The sequence below is a fragment of the Erythrolamprus reginae genome, chromosome 12 (assembly GCF_031021105.1).
Source record: "Erythrolamprus reginae isolate rEryReg1 chromosome 12, rEryReg1.hap1, whole genome shotgun sequence".
Lineage (NCBI taxonomy): Eukaryota > Metazoa > Chordata > Lepidosauria > Squamata > Dipsadidae > Erythrolamprus > Erythrolamprus reginae.
In genome coordinates, this window is record NC_091961.1 from 5,095,785 (window position 1) to 5,114,793 (window position 19,009).

At 45.9% G+C, this 19,009-nt stretch overlaps 2 protein-coding genes across 8 annotated transcripts in view; one reads left to right on the plus strand and one right to left on the minus strand.

The window, feature by feature from the left end:
• Positions 1 to 8,129, plus strand: part of BIN3 (bridging integrator 3) — a 129,340-nt gene extending 121,211 nt beyond the window's left edge. For both annotated transcript variants that reach the window (XM_070765682.1, XM_070765683.1), the window contains exon 9: positions 6,454 to 8,129. In XM_070765682.1, the coding sequence (XP_070621783.1) occupies positions 6,454 to 6,600 (147 nt within the window). In that variant the 3' untranslated portion in view covers positions 6,601 to 8,129. The remainder of the gene's footprint in view (positions 1 to 6,453) is intronic.
• An 8,633-nt stretch (positions 8,130 to 16,762) lies between these two features.
• Positions 16,763 to 19,009, minus strand: part of CCAR2 (cell cycle and apoptosis regulator 2) — a 35,524-nt gene continuing 33,277 nt past the window's right edge. For all 6 annotated transcript variants that reach the window (XM_070765377.1, XM_070765381.1, XM_070765378.1 and 3 more), the window contains exon 21: positions 16,763 to 17,995. In XM_070765377.1, coding sequence (XP_070621478.1) covers positions 17,939 to 17,995 — 57 coding nt within the window. In that variant the 3' untranslated portion in view covers positions 16,763 to 17,938. The remainder of the gene's footprint in view (positions 17,996 to 19,009) is intronic.

Here is a 19,009-nt window from a genome sequence, read left to right on the forward strand (position 1 = left end):
TTTTTTCGGTGGTCATTCTTGTTGGGAGAATGGGCCCATGCCGTCTCCAGTTCCTTCCCTTCGGCAGCATGAGAACGGTGCTCAAGGCAGCTGGCACAAACCGTTCGATTGAAACAATTCCGTCTATTGTACGGTGCCCCCATTCAAATGGATCCCCCTCTGGCGCTCGTAATTCCTGTAATTACATTCTTCAAGCTTCAACCCTACAGGTTGTCTGTATGCAAACTCCTTAGTCACCGTACAAGTGGGTCTTGATTAGCGCAGTTCATGAATTCCGCAAAGTGGCCGCATCCATCGAATTTGCATTATTCGAAGTGATATTTCTATTTTTTTTAATTAAAAAAAAATACAGCGATGGATTGCAGCACGATGGAAATGGGTAAGGAAAATGTTTAAACATACATTTTTTCATGTCTATTAGTGAAATATCATCATAAGGTTTAAAAAGGGTATGCTTTTTAATGTACAGTTAATAGCAATCGCACTTAGGCTTATATACTGCTTCACAGTGCTTTACAGCCCTCTCTAAACATTTATAGAGTCAGCCTTTTACCCCCAACAATCTGGGTCCTCAGTTTACCCATCTTGGAAGGATGGAAGGCTGAGTTGACCTTGAGCTGGTCGGGATCAAACTAGCAGTGGGCAGAATTAGAAACATAGAAGATTGACAGCAGTCCATCTAGTCTGCCTGGTCCATCTAGTCTGCCCTTATACTATTTCCTGTATTTTATCTTAGGATGGATATATGTTTATCCCAGGCATGTTTCAATTCAGTTACTGTGGATTTACCAACCACGTCTCCTGGAAGTTTGTTCCAAGCATCTACTACTCTTTCAGTCAAATAATATTTTCTCACCTTGCTTCTGATCTTTCCCCCAACTGACCTCAGATTATGCCCCCTTGTCCTTGTGTTTACTTTCCTATTAAAAACACTTCCCTCTTGAACCTTATTTAACCCTTTTGACATATTTAAATGTTTCGATCATGTCCCCCCTTTCCCTTCTGTCCTCCAGACTCTACAGATTGAGTTCATTAAGTCTTTCCTGATAAGGTTTATGCTTAACACCTTCCACCATTTTTGTAGCTCGTCTTTGGACCCATTCAATTATGTCAATATCTTTTTGTAGGTGGGGTCTCCAGAACTGGACACAGTATTCCAAATGGGGTCTCACCAGCGCTCTGTACAGCGGGATCACAATGTCCCTCTTCCTGCTTGTTATACCTCTAGCTATGCAGCCAAGCATCCTACTTGCTTTCCCTACCACCTGACTGCACTGTTCACCCATTTTGGGACTGTCAGAAATCACTACCCCTAAATCCTTCTCTTGTGATGTTTTTGCTAACACAGAACTGCCAATACAATAGATTGTATACTCCTTGGGACCCGTTCAATTTTATCAATATCTTTGTGTAGGTGAGGTCTCCAGAACTGAACGCAGTATTCCAAATGGGGTCTCACATTTATTACTCAAGCCTATATCCAAGAAATCTAGTCAACTCAAGATAAAGGGTCTGTGAAATTCCAGGTGGCTTGCACTTAAACCATTTGTGGGAATGTAAGGCTGGTGACTCATTTTAATTCCTCCACCCAGCCCTGCCTGATCTCCTTCCAATTTTGGTTGCTCCGCTGTTGTCGATCTGATTTCATTAGTCATTGCATAAGGCAGCAGTCTTGCTGAATCACCACTCCGCCGGCTTCACCTGCTGGTTGGAAGAGAGAGCAACACCGGAGGCTCCCAGGGCCGATGTCTGAATGAAGATCCAGGGTCCTCCATGCCCACTTCTAATCGGTCTGACCAAAGGGCACTTGTAGGGTTCTTGAAACGTAAGAGATTCCCAGAAGAAGCTGCCTTCTTCCACTTAAAATAAGAAGCCAGTGCAACTGTGATAGTGAGGAGGAGAAGCTGGTCTCCATGGAGATGGTGTATAGATCGGTACCCAAACTATTTCCTCTTAAAGCAATGAGAACCATTTGGATGGAGGGCGATAGTAGTCTTGTGGAAGACTATAGGCAAGGAGAATGACCACTCTTTGACATTTTGACATGTGATGTTGGAGGGGCTGCCAATAAGGAAGAGGGAGGGGGTCAACTTAATTTTCCAAAGTACCTGAAGGAAAGACAAGAAACTAAGGGTGGAAATTGAACAGAGAAATTGAACCTAGAACTAAGGAGAAGCTTCGTGACAGTTAAGAACAATTACACCCAGCGGAGCAGCTTGGCTTCAGAATAGGAATTCTTTGTGGGCCAAGTGTGATTGGACACACAAGGAATTTGTCTTTGGTGCAGATGCTCTCAGTGTACATAAAAGAAAAGAGACATTTGCCAAGTCATAACTTGTTGCTTGTATCCTTAAGATTTTTATTAATATTGATTGTTTCCTCATTGCTTATTTGACCCCTATGACAATCATTAAGTCATTGATTGTCATAGGGGTCAAATAAGCAATGAGGAAACAATCAATATTAATAAAAATCTTAAGGATACAAGCAACAAGTTATGACTATAACTCCCACTTATGACTATATGGGAGGAAATGGGTGATAGGGATGATGAGAAAAAACTAATAGTAATAGTAGTGCAGACTTAGTTTGACAGCGTTGAGGGAATGATTTGTTTAGCGGAGTGATGGCGTTCGGGGGGAAACTGTTATTGTGTCTAGTTGTCTTGGTGTAACAATGTTTTGCTCCAACACTTCAGACTTTTAAGAAGGGACTGGACAGCTATTGGTCTAAAATGGTCTTAGGGCAGTGATGGCTAACCATTCCAGGAGGAACCAGCCTCAGTCCTGCAATTGAAGCGGGAATTCAACCAGGGAGGAAAGTTTGTGTGTATTGTGCTGTGGTGCAACCCTTGAAAGCGTGGAGTTTACAGATGGAAATGTTCATCCCCCTGCGCCGGCTGTTGGATGACTGTGGGGCAAGCATCACAGCGATGGAAAAGCTGGGATTCTGAGCATATGCTGTCGTTTTTTTCCCGGTTGCCATGGCGACCGTGCATACAAGGGAAGAGTCATAGCAAGGCAGTGTGATCTAGTGAGTTAAGCTCCACAGCAACAAGGCGAAGTATCCTCAGCTTTGAATCCCTGCTCTTCGCTCGCTTGGGGTGACCTCGGGGGTAGGTCCCTGCTCCTTTGGCTATCCAGCTAGAATGCAGGTTCTAAGAATAGCTACGTCGTGGTGGGGTTTGACAGCATTAGCCAGCATTTGTGAAAATCCTACCACTGGCTGCCAGTGAAATCTCTCCCGAGGGTGAGGAGTAACTGCAGCTTGTTTCTCTGGGGAATGTAACTCTCCTCCCGCAGATTTAAAGGTAGCTTGGTATAGGGCAGTGTTTCTCAAATAGCAGGACAGGCCCCCTTGGGGGGACGTGGAGTGATGCTGTGCGGGCATGGGACCCTGGGGAATGTGCTTTTTTTGCCACCGGTAGTAGGGCGGTTTTGCACTGAACAATAGCACACAGCTCAGAGCAGGAGATACCATGGACACCATGGAAAAATATTTAAGAGGGATGAAAAGCAAGGAGGAGAGAGACGGAGATCACGAGACAAACGTAAGTCTCCCGAAAGCTAAGACGAGGAAATAGGACAAAGCGGGTGTAGCGCTTGGCTTCACTGCGACTACGCTGGGAGACAAGGAAAGACCAGCATGTTTACTATGTCTAAAAATGTTGGCAGCAGACAGCATGAAGCCAAATAAATTAAGGTGTCGCATAAAACACATTACACCCCAATCACGCTTGTTTTTTCAGCAAAAACGTGCCGAATATTGCAAACAATTGTCCCAGTGGAGAGTTGGGTGTGTGTGAAATGTTTACTTCTTCCTAGGGGGGGGGGCGTAACAGAAAATAATTGAGAAACACTGGTGTAGGGGGAAAACACCTTTCGACTCCTAACAAGGTCAGGTCCACGACGCACCTGTTGCCTCCCTCCACTGCTGCAGACAGTTGTCGAAAGGTGGTGTTCTGACCCAGCTTCGTGATAACAAACCTCACAGCACAACATCCCTACAAACCTTGTTTAATAATAACAGCTTCTAATTGGCTTGTTTAGCAGTTGTTCTAAAGTCAGATAAATGATAAAGCCGTCTTTTCTGAGCAGTGGCTGTTAATTAAGCTCCTTAACAGCCAACAATAGTTCAAACAAAATAACATAATAAGTCTGACAAAGTGTTTCCCAGATAACAGCACACATGCCTAGCTGTTTGGCAGAATGCCCAGGAGGAATTTGCAGGCAACTTTGACCAGAGTTCAAATGGAACCAGACAACAGAGGCTTCAATTTCAATGACCAGGAGTTGGAATGAATTTAGTGGCTTCCTGCAAATTCCTTGAATTCACCACCTAAATAGGCTGTGGGAGTGGCCAATTACCCCATGCTTTACTCTCGAGTAGTCCTTCCCTTCAAGAGCCATTCCTGCCTTTTGGCAGCTCTGGTTGGAAGGTCTTAAGCATAAAACCTATCAGGAAAGACTTCATGAACTCCATCTATATAGTCTGGAGGACAGAAGGGAAAAGGGGGACATGATTGAAACATTTAAATATGTTATTAAATAAGGTTCAGGAGGAAAGTGTTTTTAATAGGAAAGTGAACCCAAGAACAAGGAGGCACAATCTGAGATGAGTTGGGGGAAAGATCAGAAGCAACGTGAGAAAATGTTATTTTACTGAGAGTAGTAGATGCTTGGAACAAGCTTCCAGCAGATGCAGTCGGTGAATCCACAGTAACTGAATTTAAACATGCCAAGGATAAACATATATCCATCCCAAGTTAAAACACAGGAAATAGTATGAGGGCAGACTAGATGGACCATGAGGTCTTTTTCTGCCGTAAATCTTCTATGTGTCTATGTTTCTCTGCGTGCATGCGCATTGAAAACAGGCTCCTCTTCTTCGTCTTCACTTACAGCAGCCTCTGGAGGTTCTGAAGGCCCTGGCTGACGTTCTGTCTTTGGCACTGAGTCCTCTCCAGCCTCTTCATTGTCTGAATCAGCTATCAGTGGTCCATGTCCAGCTCAACTGGTCAGATTTCAAGGACCAGGAGATGGATGCATATTGCAATCCTAGGCCCGTCCTTGGCACCCAAGCCTAAGAGTGAGTTAAAGACTGAGGACCCACCAGAGACTGTAGCACCCCCAGTTATGGGATTGAGTGAGTCGGAGGACGATGGGGAATTAGAGGAGGACCCCCTTTTGGATGCAAGGGTCAGGACTAGGTCTAGACCTGAGTATCTGAAAAGAAGGGGTGGGCGTAGTGAACGACGTTTGTAATCATGGCGGTTGGTGAATCGAAGCGGAGAGAGCTTTTTATCCATGCCAGTTTCATGTTCTACAAAGCTTCAGTGAATTGTAGGTTTGGTCAAACTGCTAGAAACACTTCAAGGAATGAGATTGATGACTCTTTGGCTTGCAGCCTGGATTTTTTAAAATCTCTGGCTCATTAGCCAGGAACGCTGTCGGTATGGACTAAAACTTAACCTATTTTGTACTCTACGTTTTAATAGCAGTGTAGTTTTATTTTGAATTCTCTGAGTGTTTGTGCATGCTTTTTATTCCGATTGGATCTGGCCCAAACAGAACACCAGCGGCACAGGCTGGGCCACAACAGATGGGTGTGAGCAGGACCCTGCCTCCGTTTTCAGGAAAGGAAGCAGGGGTGGAAAGCCAACAGTAAAAATGCAGGTTACACACACACACACACATGATGGAATTTGTCAACCATGAAACTTACCTGATCGAGGCCATCTAGGCAGCTTCAAGTGCTGACGGAGAGGGAGGGGGGAATAGAGATAGCTAGTGTAGTAGGTAAAACAAAATACTTTTTCTTGAGAATCAAGGACATTCCCACAGGTGGTCAGAGAGAGGAGGACTGAAGTTACCAGGCAACCAGATGACACCTTGATTGGACCATGTGATTGTTTGGAGGAGGAAAACTTTGACTTCTAATTAGGTGAAAACCACAGGACCCTTCAGAGTCAGTTTTCACCAGCCTGGTGCTAATAGGATGTACCCAATAAAGCTGTCGTTTGAGGAATTTACCTGCCTTCAAGTTCTGCTTGTTATGGGTGCATTACTTGGAACCCCAACACTAACACTTTCAAGTTGTCTAGTAAATTATTGCCTGGCAATGATTTTGAAAATGTTAAAAAAAAAAAAATCTGCCTTTGCTTCCAATGTTGCAGTTTGGCTAGGAGAATGGGATGCAAATTTTCAAACGTTTGTTCATCTGGCATGTGAGGTTTTCATTAATGGTAGCTATGGCTGAACTTTCATCTTTTCTTCTAGAGATTTTAAAGAGAACTGGTGTCATAGCAAATCATTTTGAAATCTTACAAACATCTAAAACCCCAATTCCAATCCCAAGTATTAAAACGGCGCATTGATGTTTTCTCGAGGTTGGGGTAGGATGGCTTAAAGCAGATGGATATGTTTCTAAAAGATTCCCATTCTGTCCCTCCAGGTTGTGTACTACACTGAAATGTACAAAATCTTTGGCGAATTAACGGAACAGATCGATGAGCCTGACTTAACCGATGAGCAGAGGGAGAAAGAGAGCGAAGCCAAGCTGAACGAATTGAGGGCTCTCTCCATTGTAGCCGACGACTGACCTCCAGCTTCTGATGAATCCTTTGGGAGGATGATGATGAAGAAGTGGATGAAGACAGGAAGTTGAAGATTACTTCCAGTTTCTGAAGGCTTGAACCCTTTAAAGCAGGGGCCTCCAACCTTGGCAACTTTAAGACTTGTGGACTTCACCTCTCCAGAGTTCCTCAGCCAGCTCTGGGAGTTGAAGTCCACAAGTCTTAAAGTTGCCATGGTTGGAGGCCCCTGCTTTAAACCCTTGTTGCTTCTTGGTTTTAAACTGGGATGTCATTTGCTGCAGCTCTTTAAATCCTGAATGTCTTTTATCTGTATTAATGACAACATGGCAAGATTCTCATTCCGACATTAAGAGAAGTTTGTGGAGTTTGAAAAATCAGAAGAATTTAACCCTTAAAAATGATAAGCGAAGGAGCTTTTTAATTTAGCCTTTCCGAAATCAGGGTCCAACAGACAGCTGGATTGTGAGTGGTGTCTTCAATGAGTGTAGTTACCCCCTTAAAAAATATTATTATCGGTTACCTAATTGGCTAATAATAATAATAATAATAATAATGTTTCCGGTGTTTAACGAATGTCAGAATTGCACTGAAGCCTCGTTCTGTGAGAGGCCCTTGTCTGGTTTGTGTCTTTGTCATTGAAAGCTGTCTAAAAATAGTGGCATCCCATAAAAGCGGATTGGCATTGTAGGTTAATCGTAATGGAATGTAATTCTTACGTGCTCAAATCATGATTTTACAAGACACAGGAAAGGGCAGAGATTATACTTTCTCTTGATACAATCTACATAAATCTTATATCCTGCACTGTGCAGGTTTCGATGGAAGGGTATCACTCCTGAAATGTTATTTACAGGGAAAGCAACTTCTTCCCTCAGCCTGTTGGTAAAATCCTTTGGCCATCATATACAGGTGACTGCGATTTAAACAACTGTATTTTTCGGAGTATAAAACACACCTTTTCCCTCCTTAAAAGAAGCTGAAAAATTGGGTGCATCTTATACTCTGTAGCTTTTTTCAAAGCTTTTTCCCCCCAGCCCAAATGAGGTGCTAACAATCTTCCTGGCTCTTCCAGGCTCCTAGGCTTCTTTTCATTGCTACTCCAAAGAAATTTTTTTCCAGCCCTAAGTCTCATTGCTACTCCCTCCGAAGATTTATTTTCCAGCCCTAACCAGGAGATAAAATAATGTACTGAATTGACCAGACTAAGGACATTAGCCAGATGAATACCTGGTAGGTAGATTCCCCCTCCCCCCCCATTTTCCTCCCCAAAAACTAAGGTGTCTTATACTCCAGTGTGTCTTATACTCCGAAAAATAAGGTAATAAATGTTCTTATTGGGGGTGGCTAGCCAGGAATTCAGGTATTCCTTTATCTTTCTGGATTAACACCTGGTTTGTCTGTATTAGTGCCTTCCAACTGTTGTCTTGCCTGTCTTAATTATGATCAATGAGAATATTGTAGTTGATTCTTTTGGTTCTTCTGTAACCCATAATTCTAATTTTATTTTTTCAAAAAAACCACCCACCTTAGTGGATTATTTGAGTCTGTCCTTCTGTGTATGAGAGTAATCTGGGCCTAATTAATTTTGCAAAGCTGTCAGAAATAACTTGACATTCACTGTTTAGGTCAGTGTTTCCCAACCGGTGTGCCGCGGCACACAAGTGTGTCGCGAGACATGGTCAGGTGTGCCGTGAAGAAAGAAGCTCAGCTTCTGGTCTCGCAACTTTTTGCTGAGAGTGAGAAGAGCAAAAAGTTGTGAGACCGGAAATTGAGCTTCCTTCTTTGCGCCTTCCAAGTTTTCCGGCAGCTGCAGCGCCCCGCCGGGCTGGAGCTTCCCTGGCGGCGGCAGCAGGTGAGCTTTGGGGCCTGGTGGGAGGGTGGCGGCAGTGGGAGGGCGATGGCGGCAGCAGCGGGCAGTAGCCATGGGGCGGTGGCAGGGTAATCAGCTGTGAGGCGGAGCTCCCCCCTCTCCCTCTCTTGCTATCTCTTTCTCTCCCCCCTCTCTCCCTCTTTCTCTCTCGCTGTCTCTCTCCCCCTCTTTCTCTCTTCCCTCTGTCTCCCTCTTGCTCTTTCTCTCTCTTGCTATCTTTCTCTTTCTTTTTTGCTTTCTCTCCCCTCTCCCTCTTTCTCTCTCTCTTGCTCTCTTTCTCTCCCCCCTGTCCCTCTCTGTCCCTCTCTTGCTATCTCTCCCCCCTCCCTTTCTTTCTCTCGCTGTCTTTCTCTCTCCCTCTTTTTTATTTTCTCTCCCCTTTCTCTCCCTCTCTTGCTTCTCTCTCTTGATATCTTTCTTTTTTTGCACTCTCTTTCTCTCCCCTCTCCCTTTCTCTCCCCCTCTTTCTTTCTCTCTCTCTTGCTGTCTTTCTCTTTCTCTCCCCCTTTCCCTCTTTCTCTTGCTATCTCTCTTGCTTTTTCTCCCCTCGCTCTTTCTCTCTCTTGCTATCTTTCTTTCTTTTTTGCTTTCTCTCCCCCCTCTCTCTCACTCTTTCTCTCCCCCTCTCCCTCTCTTGCTATCTCTTTCTCTCCCCCTCTCCCTTTCTTTCTCTCTGTCTTTCTCTTTCTCTCTCCCCATCTCTTTTGCTATCTCTTTGCTTTCTCTCTCCTCTCTTGCTTTCTCTCTTGCTATCTTTCTTTCTCTTTTTTGCTTTCTCTCTCTCCCCTGCTCTCTCTCTCCCTCTTGCTATCTCTTTCTCTCCCCCCTCTCCCTATTTCTTTCTCTGCCCCTCTTGCTATCTCTTTCCCCCCTCTGCCCCTCTTTCTCTCTTGCTGTCTTTCTCTATTTCTCTCTCCCTCTTTCTCTTGTTATCTGTCTTTTTTTACTTTCTCTCTCCCCTTTCTCTCCCTCTCTTGCTTTCTCTTGCTATCTTTCTCTTTTTGCTTTCTTCCTCTCCCCTTTCTTTCTCTCTTGTCTTTCTCCCTTTCTCTCTCTCCCCCTCTCCCTCTTTCTCTCATTATCTCTTTCTCTCTCTTGCTATCTCTTTTGCTTTCTCTCCCCTCTCGCTCTTTCTTTTTTGCTTTCTCTCTTTCTCTCCCCCCTTTCTCTCTCCCTCTCTTGCTTTCTCTCCCTCTTGCTATCTCTTTCTCTCCCCCTCTCCCTCTTTCTCTTGCTGTCTTTCTCTCCCTCTCTTGCTATCTCTCTTGCTTTCTCTCCCTCTCTCTCTCTATCTTGCTATCTTTCTCTCTTTTTTGCTTTCTCTCTCTCCTCTCTTTCTCTCTCTCCCTCTTTTGCTATATCTTTCTCTCCCCTCTCTCCCTCTCTTGCTATCTCTCTCTCTCTTGATCTCTTTCTTTTTCTCTTTTTCTCGTACACCACACCGCAGCAGCGGCATTGGGCAATATCCGTGGGGTGGCGGCAGGGTGGTCAGCTGTGAGGCGGAGCTCCGGAACAGAAGCACCAATGATGGCGACTGGATGTGTTGCTAGACGATGTAGATGCTCTCTCTTTCTCTCTCCCTTTCCCCCTTTCTCTCCCCTCTGTCTCCCTCTCTTGCTCTCTCTTGCTATCTTTCTCTTTCTCTCTTTTGCTTTCTCTCCCCCTCTCTTGCTATCTCTCTCTCCCCCTCTTTCTCTCTTGCTGTCTTTCTCTCTTCCCTTCTCTCGCTACCTCTTTCTCTTTTGCTTTCTCTCCTCTCTTGCTCTTTCTCTATCTTGCTACCTTTCTTTCTCTATCTTGCTACCTTTCTTTCTCTCTTTTTTGCTTTCTTTCTCTCCCCCCTCTCTTTCTCTGTCCCTCTTGCTGTCTTTCTCTTTCTCCCTCACTCTTTCTCTCTTGTTATCTTTCTCTTTCTTACTTTCTCCCCTTTCTCTCCCTTTCCTCTGTTGATATCTTTTTCTCTCTCTTTTGCTTTCTTTCTCTCCTCCCTTTCTCCCTCTTTCTCTCCCCCTTTCTTTCTCTCTCTCTCTTGCTGTCTTTCTCTCCCCCCTCTCCCTCTCTTTCTCTCTTGTTATCTCTTTCTCTCTTGCTATCTCTTTCTCTCTTTTGCTTTCTCTCCCCTCTCACTCTTTCTCTTGCTATCTTTCTTTCCCTCTTTTTTGCTTTCTCTCTCCCCCCCCTTTCTCCCTCTTGCGATCTTTCTCCCTCTCTCTTTCTCTCTTTCTCTCCCTCTCTTGCTATCTCTTTCTCTCCCCCTTCTCCCTTTCTCTCGCTATCTCTTTTTGCTTTCTCTCTCCTCTCCCTTTCTCGCTATCTTTCTTTCTCTCTTGCTTCCTCTCCTCCCTCTCCCTCTCTCTTGCTGTCTTTCTCTATTTCTCTTTCTCCCCTTGCTCTTTCTCTTGCTATCTTTCTCTTTTTGCTTTCTCTACTTCTCTCCCCCTCTTGCTATCTTTCTCTTTGTTGCTTTCTCTCTTTCTCTCCCCCCTCTCCCTCTCTTGCTATCTCTTTCTCTCTCTCTCTCTCTCTGCTGTCTTTCTCTCTCCCCCTCTTGCTATCTTTCCCTCTCTCTTGCTTTCTCTCCCTCTTGCTTTCTCTTGCTATCTTTCTCTCTCTTTTTTGCTTTCTCTCTCTTTCTCTCCCCCCTCTCCCTTTCTTTCTCTCTTGCTGTCTTTCTCTCTCTCTCCCCCTCCCTCTCTTGATATCTCTCTTGCTTTCTCTCCCCTCTCTCGCTCTTTCTCTTTTTTGCTTTTTCTTTCTCTCCCCCCTTTCTCTCCCTCTCTTGCTATCTCTTTCTCTCCCCCTCTCCCTTGCTGTCTTTCTCCCCCCTCTCCCTCTCTTTCTCTTCTTTCTCTCTTGCTATCTCTTTCTCTCTTGCTTTCTCTCCCCTCTCACTCTTTCTTTCTCTTTTTGCTATCTCTTTCTCTCCCCCTCTCCCTCTTTCTTTCTCGCTGTCTTTCTTTCTCCCCATCTCTCCCTCTATTGCTATCGCTTTCTCTCCCCCTTTCCCTCTTTCTCTTTGTCCCTCTCTTGCTATCTTTCTCTCCCCCTCTCTTTCTTCCTCTTTCTCTGTTGCTGTCTTTCTCTCTTTCTGTTATCTTTCTCTCTCTACTTTCTCCCCTTTCTCTCCTCTTGCTTTTTCTCTCTTGATATCTCTTTTACTTTCTCTCTCTCCCCCCTCTCTCCCTTTCTCTCCCCCTTTCTTTCTCTCTCCTGCTGTCTTTCTCTTTCTCTCCCCCCTCTCCCTTTCTCTCCCCCTTTCTTTCTTTCTCTCCTGCTGTCTTTCTCTCCCCCCTCCCTCTTTCTCTCTTGTTATCTCTTGCTATCTCTTTCTCTCCCCTCTTGCTCTTTCTCTCTTGCTATCTTTCTCTCTTTTGCTTTCTCTCTCTCTCCCCCTCTCATTCTGTCTCCCTCTCTTGCTATCTCTTTCTCTCCCCTTTTTCTTTCTTTTGCTCTTTCTTTCTCTTGCTATCTCCCTTTCTCTTTTTTGCTTTCTCTTCCCTCCCTCTCCCTCTCTTGCTATCTTTCTCTCCCCCTCTCCCTTTCTCCCTCTCTTTCTCTCGCTATCTCTTTTTTTGCTTCCTCTCTCCCTTTCTTTCTCTTGATATCTTTCTTTCTTTGCTTTCTTTCTCTTCCCCCCTCTCTCCCTTTCTCTCCCCCTTTCTCTCTCTTTCTCTCTTGCAGTCTTTCTCTTTCCCCCTCTCCCTCTCTCGTTATCTCTCTCTCTTTTGCTTTCTCTCCCCGCTCTTGCTCTTTCTCTTGCTATCTTTCTTTTTTGCTTTCTCTTTCTCTCCCCCTCTCTTGTGATCTCCTTCTCCCTCTCTCCCTCTTTCTCTCCCTCTCTTGCTATCTCTCTCTCTCTCTTTTGCTTTCTCTCCCCTCTCTTGCTCTCTCTCTCTCTCTTGTTTTCTCTCTCAAGAGAGGGAGAGAGGGGGGAGAGAAAGAGAAAGCAAAAAAAGAGAAAGATAGCAAGAGAGGGAGAGAGGGGAGAGAAAGAGATAGCAAGAGAGGGAGAGGGGGGAGAGAGATAGCAAGAGGGGGAGAGAGAGAAAGCAAAAGAGAGAAAGAGATAGCAAGAGAGATAACAAGAGAGGGAGAAAGAGGGAGAGAGAGACAGCAAGAGAGGGAGAAAGAGGGAGAGGGGCAGAGAAAGATAGCACGAGAGAGGGAGAGAAAGAAATATAGCAAGAGAGAGAAAGAGGGAGAGAGGAGAAAGCAAAAAAAAGATAACAAGAGAAAAAGAGGGGGAGAAAGACAGCAAGAGGGGAGAAAGCAAGAAAGAGGGGGAAAGAGATAGGAAGAGAGGGAGAGAGAAAGAGGGGGAGAGAAAGAAAGCGAAAGAGAGCAAGAGAGATAACGAGAGGGGGAGAAAGACAGCAAGGGAGAAAGAGATAGCAAGAGAGGGAGAGAGAGAAAGCAAAAGTGAGAAAGAGATAGCAAGAGAGATAACAAGAGAGAGAGGGAGAAAGGGAGAGAGAGACAGCAAGAGAGGGAGAAAGAGGGAGAGGGGCAGAGAAAGATAGCACGAGAGAGAGAGGGAGAGAAAGAAATATAGCAAGAGAGAGAAAGGGAGAGAGGAGAGAGAGAAAGCAAAAAAGAGATAACAAGAGAAAAAGAGGGGGAGAAAGAGACAGCAAGAGGGGAGAAAGCAAGAAAGAGGGGGAAAGAGATAGGAAGAGAGGGAGAGAGAAAGAGGGGGAGAGAAAGAAAGCGAAAGAGAGCAAGAGAGATAACGAGAGGGGGAGAAAGACAGCAAGAGAGAAAGAAAGGGAGAAAGAGAAAGAGGGGAGAAAGCAAGAAAGAGAGATAACAAGAAAGGGAGAGGAGAAAGACAGCAAGAGAGAGAAAGAGGGAGAGGGGCAGAGAAAGACAGCAAGAGGGGGAGAGAGATAGCAAGAGGGGGGAGAGAGAAAGCAAAAGAGAAAGAGATAGCAGAGAGGGAGAGAAAGAGACAGCAAGAGAGGGAGAAAGAGGGAGAGGGGCAGAGAAAGATAGCACGAGAGGGAGAGGGAGAGAGGGAGAGAGAAAGAAATATAGCAAGAGAGAAAGAGGGAGAGGAGAGAGAAAGCAAAAAAGAGAAAGAATGAGAAAAAGGGGAGAAAGAGACAGCAAGAGGGGAGAAAGCAAGAAAGAGAGAGGGGGAAAGAGATAGGAAGAGAGGGAGAGAGAGGGGGGAGAGAAAGAAAGCGAAAGAGAGCAAGAGAGATAACGAGAGGGGGAGAAAGACAGCAAGAGAGAAAGAAAGAAAGGGAGAAAGATAGCAAGAGAGAGAGAGAAAGAAAGATAGCAAGAGAGAGAAAGAGTGAGAGGGGAGAGAGAAAGCAAAAAAGAGAAAGATAGCAAGAGAGAGAAAGAGCAAGAGAGGGGAGAGAAAGCAAAAAAGAAAGATAGCAAGAAAGAGGGAGAGGGGGGAGAGAAAGACAGAAAGAGGGAGAGGGGGGAGAGAAAGATAGCAAGGGGAGGGAGAGAAAGAGCAAAAAAGACAGAAAGAGCAAGAGGGAGAGAGGGGAGAGAAAGCAAAAAAGATAGCAAGAGAGGGGGGAGAGAAAGGGAGAAAGGGAGAGAGGGGTGAAAGAGCAAGAGAGGAGAAAGCTAACAAAGGGAGAGAAATAGGGAGAGGGAGAGAAAGCAAGAAAGAGAGATAACGAGAAAGAGGGAGAGAGAGGGTGGGAGAGAAAAACAGCAAGAGAGAAAGAAGGGGGAGAGCAAGAGAGGGAGAGGGAGAAAGAGATCGAAAGAGAAAGCAAAAGAGAAAGATAGCAAGAGAGGGGAGAAAGCAAGAAAGAGATAGCAAGAGAGATATAACAAGAAAGGGAGAGGAGAGAAAGACAGCAAGAGAGAGAAAGGGAGAGGGGCAGAGAAAGACAGAGAGAGGGAGAAGGGGGAGAGAAAGAGAGAGGGCGGAAGAGAGAAAGCAAAAAAGAGAAAGAGAAAGATAGCAAGAGGGAGAGGGGAGAGAGAAAGCAAAAACGAGAAAGATAGCAAGAGAGAAAGGGGGGAAAGACAGCAAGAGAGGGAGAGAAAGGGGGGAGAGAGAAAGGGAGAAAGAGGGAGAGGGGTGAAAGAGAGCAAGAGGGAGAGGGAGAGGAGAAAGGTAGCAAAGGGAGAGAAATAGGGAGAGGGAGAGAAAGCAAGAAAGAGAAAGAGGGCAAGAGAAAGCAAAAAGAGGGAAACAGCAAGAGATAAGAGAGAGGGTGGGAGAGAAAAACAGCAAGAGAAAGGGGGAGAGCAAGAGAGGGAGAAAGAGATCGAAAGAGAAAGAGGAAGAGAGCAAGAGAGGGGAGAAAGCAAGAAAGAGATAGCAAGAGAGAGATATAACAAGAAAGGGAGAGGAGAGAGAAAGACAGCAAGAGAGAGGGAGAAGGGGGAGAGAAAGAGGGCGGGAGAGAGAAAGCAAAAAAGAAAAAGATAGCAAGAGGGAGGGGAGAGAAAGCAAAAAGAAAGATAGCAAGAGAGAAAGAGGAGGGAGAGAAAGACAGCAAGAGAGGGAGAGAAAAAGGGGGAGAGAAAAAGCAAAAAGGAGAGAACAAGAGAAAGAGATGGAGAGACGGGAAAGCAAAAAGAGATAGCAAGAGAGGAAGAGATGGAGAGGGGGAGAGAAAGACAGCGAGAGAGAAAGAGATAGTAAGAGGGGGAGAGAAGGAAAAAGCAAAAAAGAGAAAGAGAGAAAGAGATATAGCAAGAGAGAGAGAGGGAGAGAAAGAAAGAGGGAGAGCGGAGAGAAAGATAACGAGAGGGAGAGGGGGGAGAGAAAGAGAAAGCAAGAGAGAAAGAGCAAGAGAGGGGAGAAAGCAAAAAAAGAGATAGCAAGAGAAAGAGATAACGAGAGAGAGGGGGAGAGAAAGAAAGACAGCAAGAGAGAAAGAAAGACAGCAAGAAAGAGATAGCGGGAGAGCGGGGGAGAGAGAAAGATAGTAAGAAAGAGGGGAGAGAGAAAGCAAAAAGAGAGAGAAAGAAAGACAGCAAGAGAGAAAGCAAGACAGGGAAAGGGGGAAGGAGGGGGAAGGAAAGACGGAGGGAAGGAGAGAGGAGAGCAAAAAAGAGGAAGGAAGGGAGAAACAGAGAGGGGGGAAGAAAGTGGAAGGAAGGGAGAAAGAGGGAGAGAGAAATAGAGCGAAAGGGAGGAAGAGAGAATCCAAACTTTTTTTTAGCCACCCCACCCCACCCGCTCAATGTTCCCCAGGATTTTGTAAATGTGAATAATGTGCTGCGGCTTAAAAAAGGTTGGGAAACACTGTTTTAGGTCACATTACATACTTTGTTTTTTTTAAGTGTTTCGGGAAAAACTGTCCTTGTGTCTAGCTGTCTTGGTGTGCAGAGCTCTGTGGCGATGTTTTGAGGGTAGGAGTTGAAAGTTTGTGTCCAGGGGTCAGAATTTGCCTGCTTCAAGAGGCCCACTGAAGCCTTTGGAGGTTTACCTGTGTCCTCAAGGTCCCCTGAGTGGTGTTCCCGACTGGGTTTGAGAGTAGGAATGGATTCCCAGAGAAAAACTGCAGACTACAGGAACCATTTGCACTACTCAGGTGACCCTGAGGACACAGGTAAATCTCCAAGGGCTTCAGCAAATTCCGACCCCTCACATCCTGGACATAAAACTGTTTCAACTTCTACTCTCCAAATGTGGCTACAGAGAACTGCACACCAAGACAACTAGACACAAGAACAGGTAAATCTCCAAGTCCTTCAACAACCATCTAAAAGGATGCAAATGACCAGCTGTCTGCAAGGAGTATCAATCCTTCCATTCTCCATTATCCTGTCAGAGCTGAAGAAGCTTCTTGCATGAGAAGGGAAACGTCTTCAAAAGGGAAAAAAAAAAAAGTCCAGCTGCCTTCTAAAAAAGCCGCTTTGGGACAACCAGGACCTGGATGACTGAGAATCTCTAGAGCAGTGATGGTGAACCAATGGCACAGGTGGCACTTGGAGAGCCATATCTGCTGGCACATGAGCCATTGTCCTAGCTCAGCACATGTGTGCCGGCCAGCATACTGGGCCCACCAGAAGCTGTGAAACAGACCATTTCCAGCTTCCAGGGGGCGGGGGAAGCTGTTTTCACCCTCCCCAGGCATTGAATTATGGGTGAGGGCACTTGCACATGCGCGATAGTGCACCCAAGGAAAAAAAGGTTCGCCATCACTGCTCTAGAGAGTTCCCAAATGTGCTTTTACGGCTGCCTCCCCAAATCAATCCAACTGACACCCCCCCCCCCCCCCCGGGCAACAGCATGTCAAGTTGCCTGGAGTTAAAGGAGGCCCGAGAGCTGCGTCTGGGTGTATAAAAAAAAGAAGCGGCAAAGCACGTTTCCAAGTGAGGAAGAGACTTTTATAAAAGTAACTTGGCCAGTTAAATACAAGTTGTTACCACATTTACAGACTAAAAGCAACACATTCAAAAGTGACAGACCGCCTGAGGGTGGGGGAGCGGGCGGCCAGGGCAAATGCAGCGAGTACCTACTGGAGGGGGGCGGGGGGGTGTCGGAGCCCGGCCACTGCTTTGCATAGGCCCACCAGCTACTCTGCTAAAGTCTCCACCAGGAGGGAACCAAGGGCCCCTAGTTGTCTCAGCCCTCCGGCTGCACGCTACACCTTCCCAACGGACCGCCGGCCCCTCCCGCTGCCAAAATCCCAGATCCTCCAAACTCAGATCCGCTGAACAAGATTTTCAATTTGGTCAGAAGGCTAGTGATGAAAACTCAGTGGGTCCCGGAACAAGTAAAATGACAAGGGGTTGGGGAGGGAGAGGGACTCGCGGTGTTTTATTTTTCTCCTTAAAATGCTGGACCAAGTATGTTCGGTGTTCAACTGTTGCTCAAGCCACAGCCCCGGAGCAGAGCTTGCAGGCCCACCCTGAATGCGTGACCCAGAAAAGGCGGAGGCTGCCGGCCTAGGGCTAGTGGATGAAAGCCTGCCAACTGCAAGAAGGTCATTGCCGTCTTCCCTCCCCCTCCCCAAGGCACCAGCTGGCCCAAAGGCAAGCAGGCGGCCACCCCTCGAGCTGGACGTAGAGGGGACGGGAAGGGTAGGGGGCTTAAAAACATCTCCATGCAGCGGCACAAAGAGGCTTCTATGGAGCAGTCAGGACCGGCATGGCTCTCGGTACGGAGCTAACATTCCCAGTCCAAGACTTCCTGTTGGCCAACAGCCCCCAAATATCTACCCTGGAGCTTCTCCCCTCGCACACGAGACCATCAAAATGCCTACCTAACGGGTTTTCCTTTAAACAAGAAGGGGGGGTGGGGGGGTTCCAGCAGATGAACAGTGGCTCCCAGTCATGCAGGACTAGGGCCCTTTCCCTCCCCCAAGCCTGGGGTGAGGAGGGGGTGGTCGAGGATGAAAACCAGCTGTTGCAGCCTTTCACATCGTGGCAAAAAAGTTGACAAAGGCTGAACCCCCCGACTGCTTCACTCACAGCCCCAAAATATCAAACCAAGGTGAGCTGAGCTTCCCTGCCAAGATGGCTTCCTTCTCTAGGGAGCATCAGTTGCTGGAAATTGAGGGCGACGTCGCTTCCTTCTTCTCAAAGCAGTTATTGGTCTGAAAGGGAGAAACGGAAAATAGGAAGAGAGAACATGGAGGGCAAAGATCGTTAGTGATCTACAATCTGACAGTCAACCTGATTGGCCGATTTCCTGGCAATCAGCAATGGCCCACCTCCAGAAACAACAGGTAGGTGCTCGGTCATTTGAAATCTTCAAGAGAGTGGACAACCGTTTGCCCAATATGGTATAGGGGAGGACTTTCAAAACTCCTATGCCCGGATTCGTTATGCGCTGGCCACGCCCGGTTTAGTGAAGGGGGGAAAGTCCCGATGTATCATGTGACGCCACCATGACGACACGAGTTTGACACCACTGGAATAGGCTCTTCTGCTTGACCAGGTGGTTGGACTAGAACAGGGGCTGGCAATCATAAATATTCAAAGAGCCATTTGGACCTTTTTTCCCACAGAAAAGAACACTGGGAACCACAAAACCCTTTTGACATCTAAAATAAAGATAACTCTGCATTTATCATTCTTTTACCTTTATGATATGTACAGTGTTCCCTCGATTTTCGCGGGGGATGCGTTCTGAGACCGCCCGCGAAAGTCGAATTTCCGCGAAGTAGAGATGCGGAAGTAAATACACCATATTTGACTATGGACAGTATCACAAGCCTTCCCTTAACACTTTAAACCCCTAAATTACCATTTCCCATTCCCTTAACAACCTTTTACTCACCATTATTACTGGTACTTACCATTGAATAAATCACTTAGTGATATTTATAAACATAATTATTAATTAACAATAATTATTTTTTTGTTATTTATTTGCAAAAATTATTAGTTTGGCGATGACATATGACGTCATTGGGTGGGAAAAACCGTGGTATAGGAAAAAAAACCGTGAAGTATTTTTTAATTAATATTTTTTGAAAAACCGTGGTATAGGCTATTTGCGAAGTTTGAACCCGCAAAAATCGAGGGAACACTGTATATTTAAAAAAACCTAATGTGTTGCATTTATAAAATCAATGACCTTCCACACATTTTTATTTCTGCGTGCA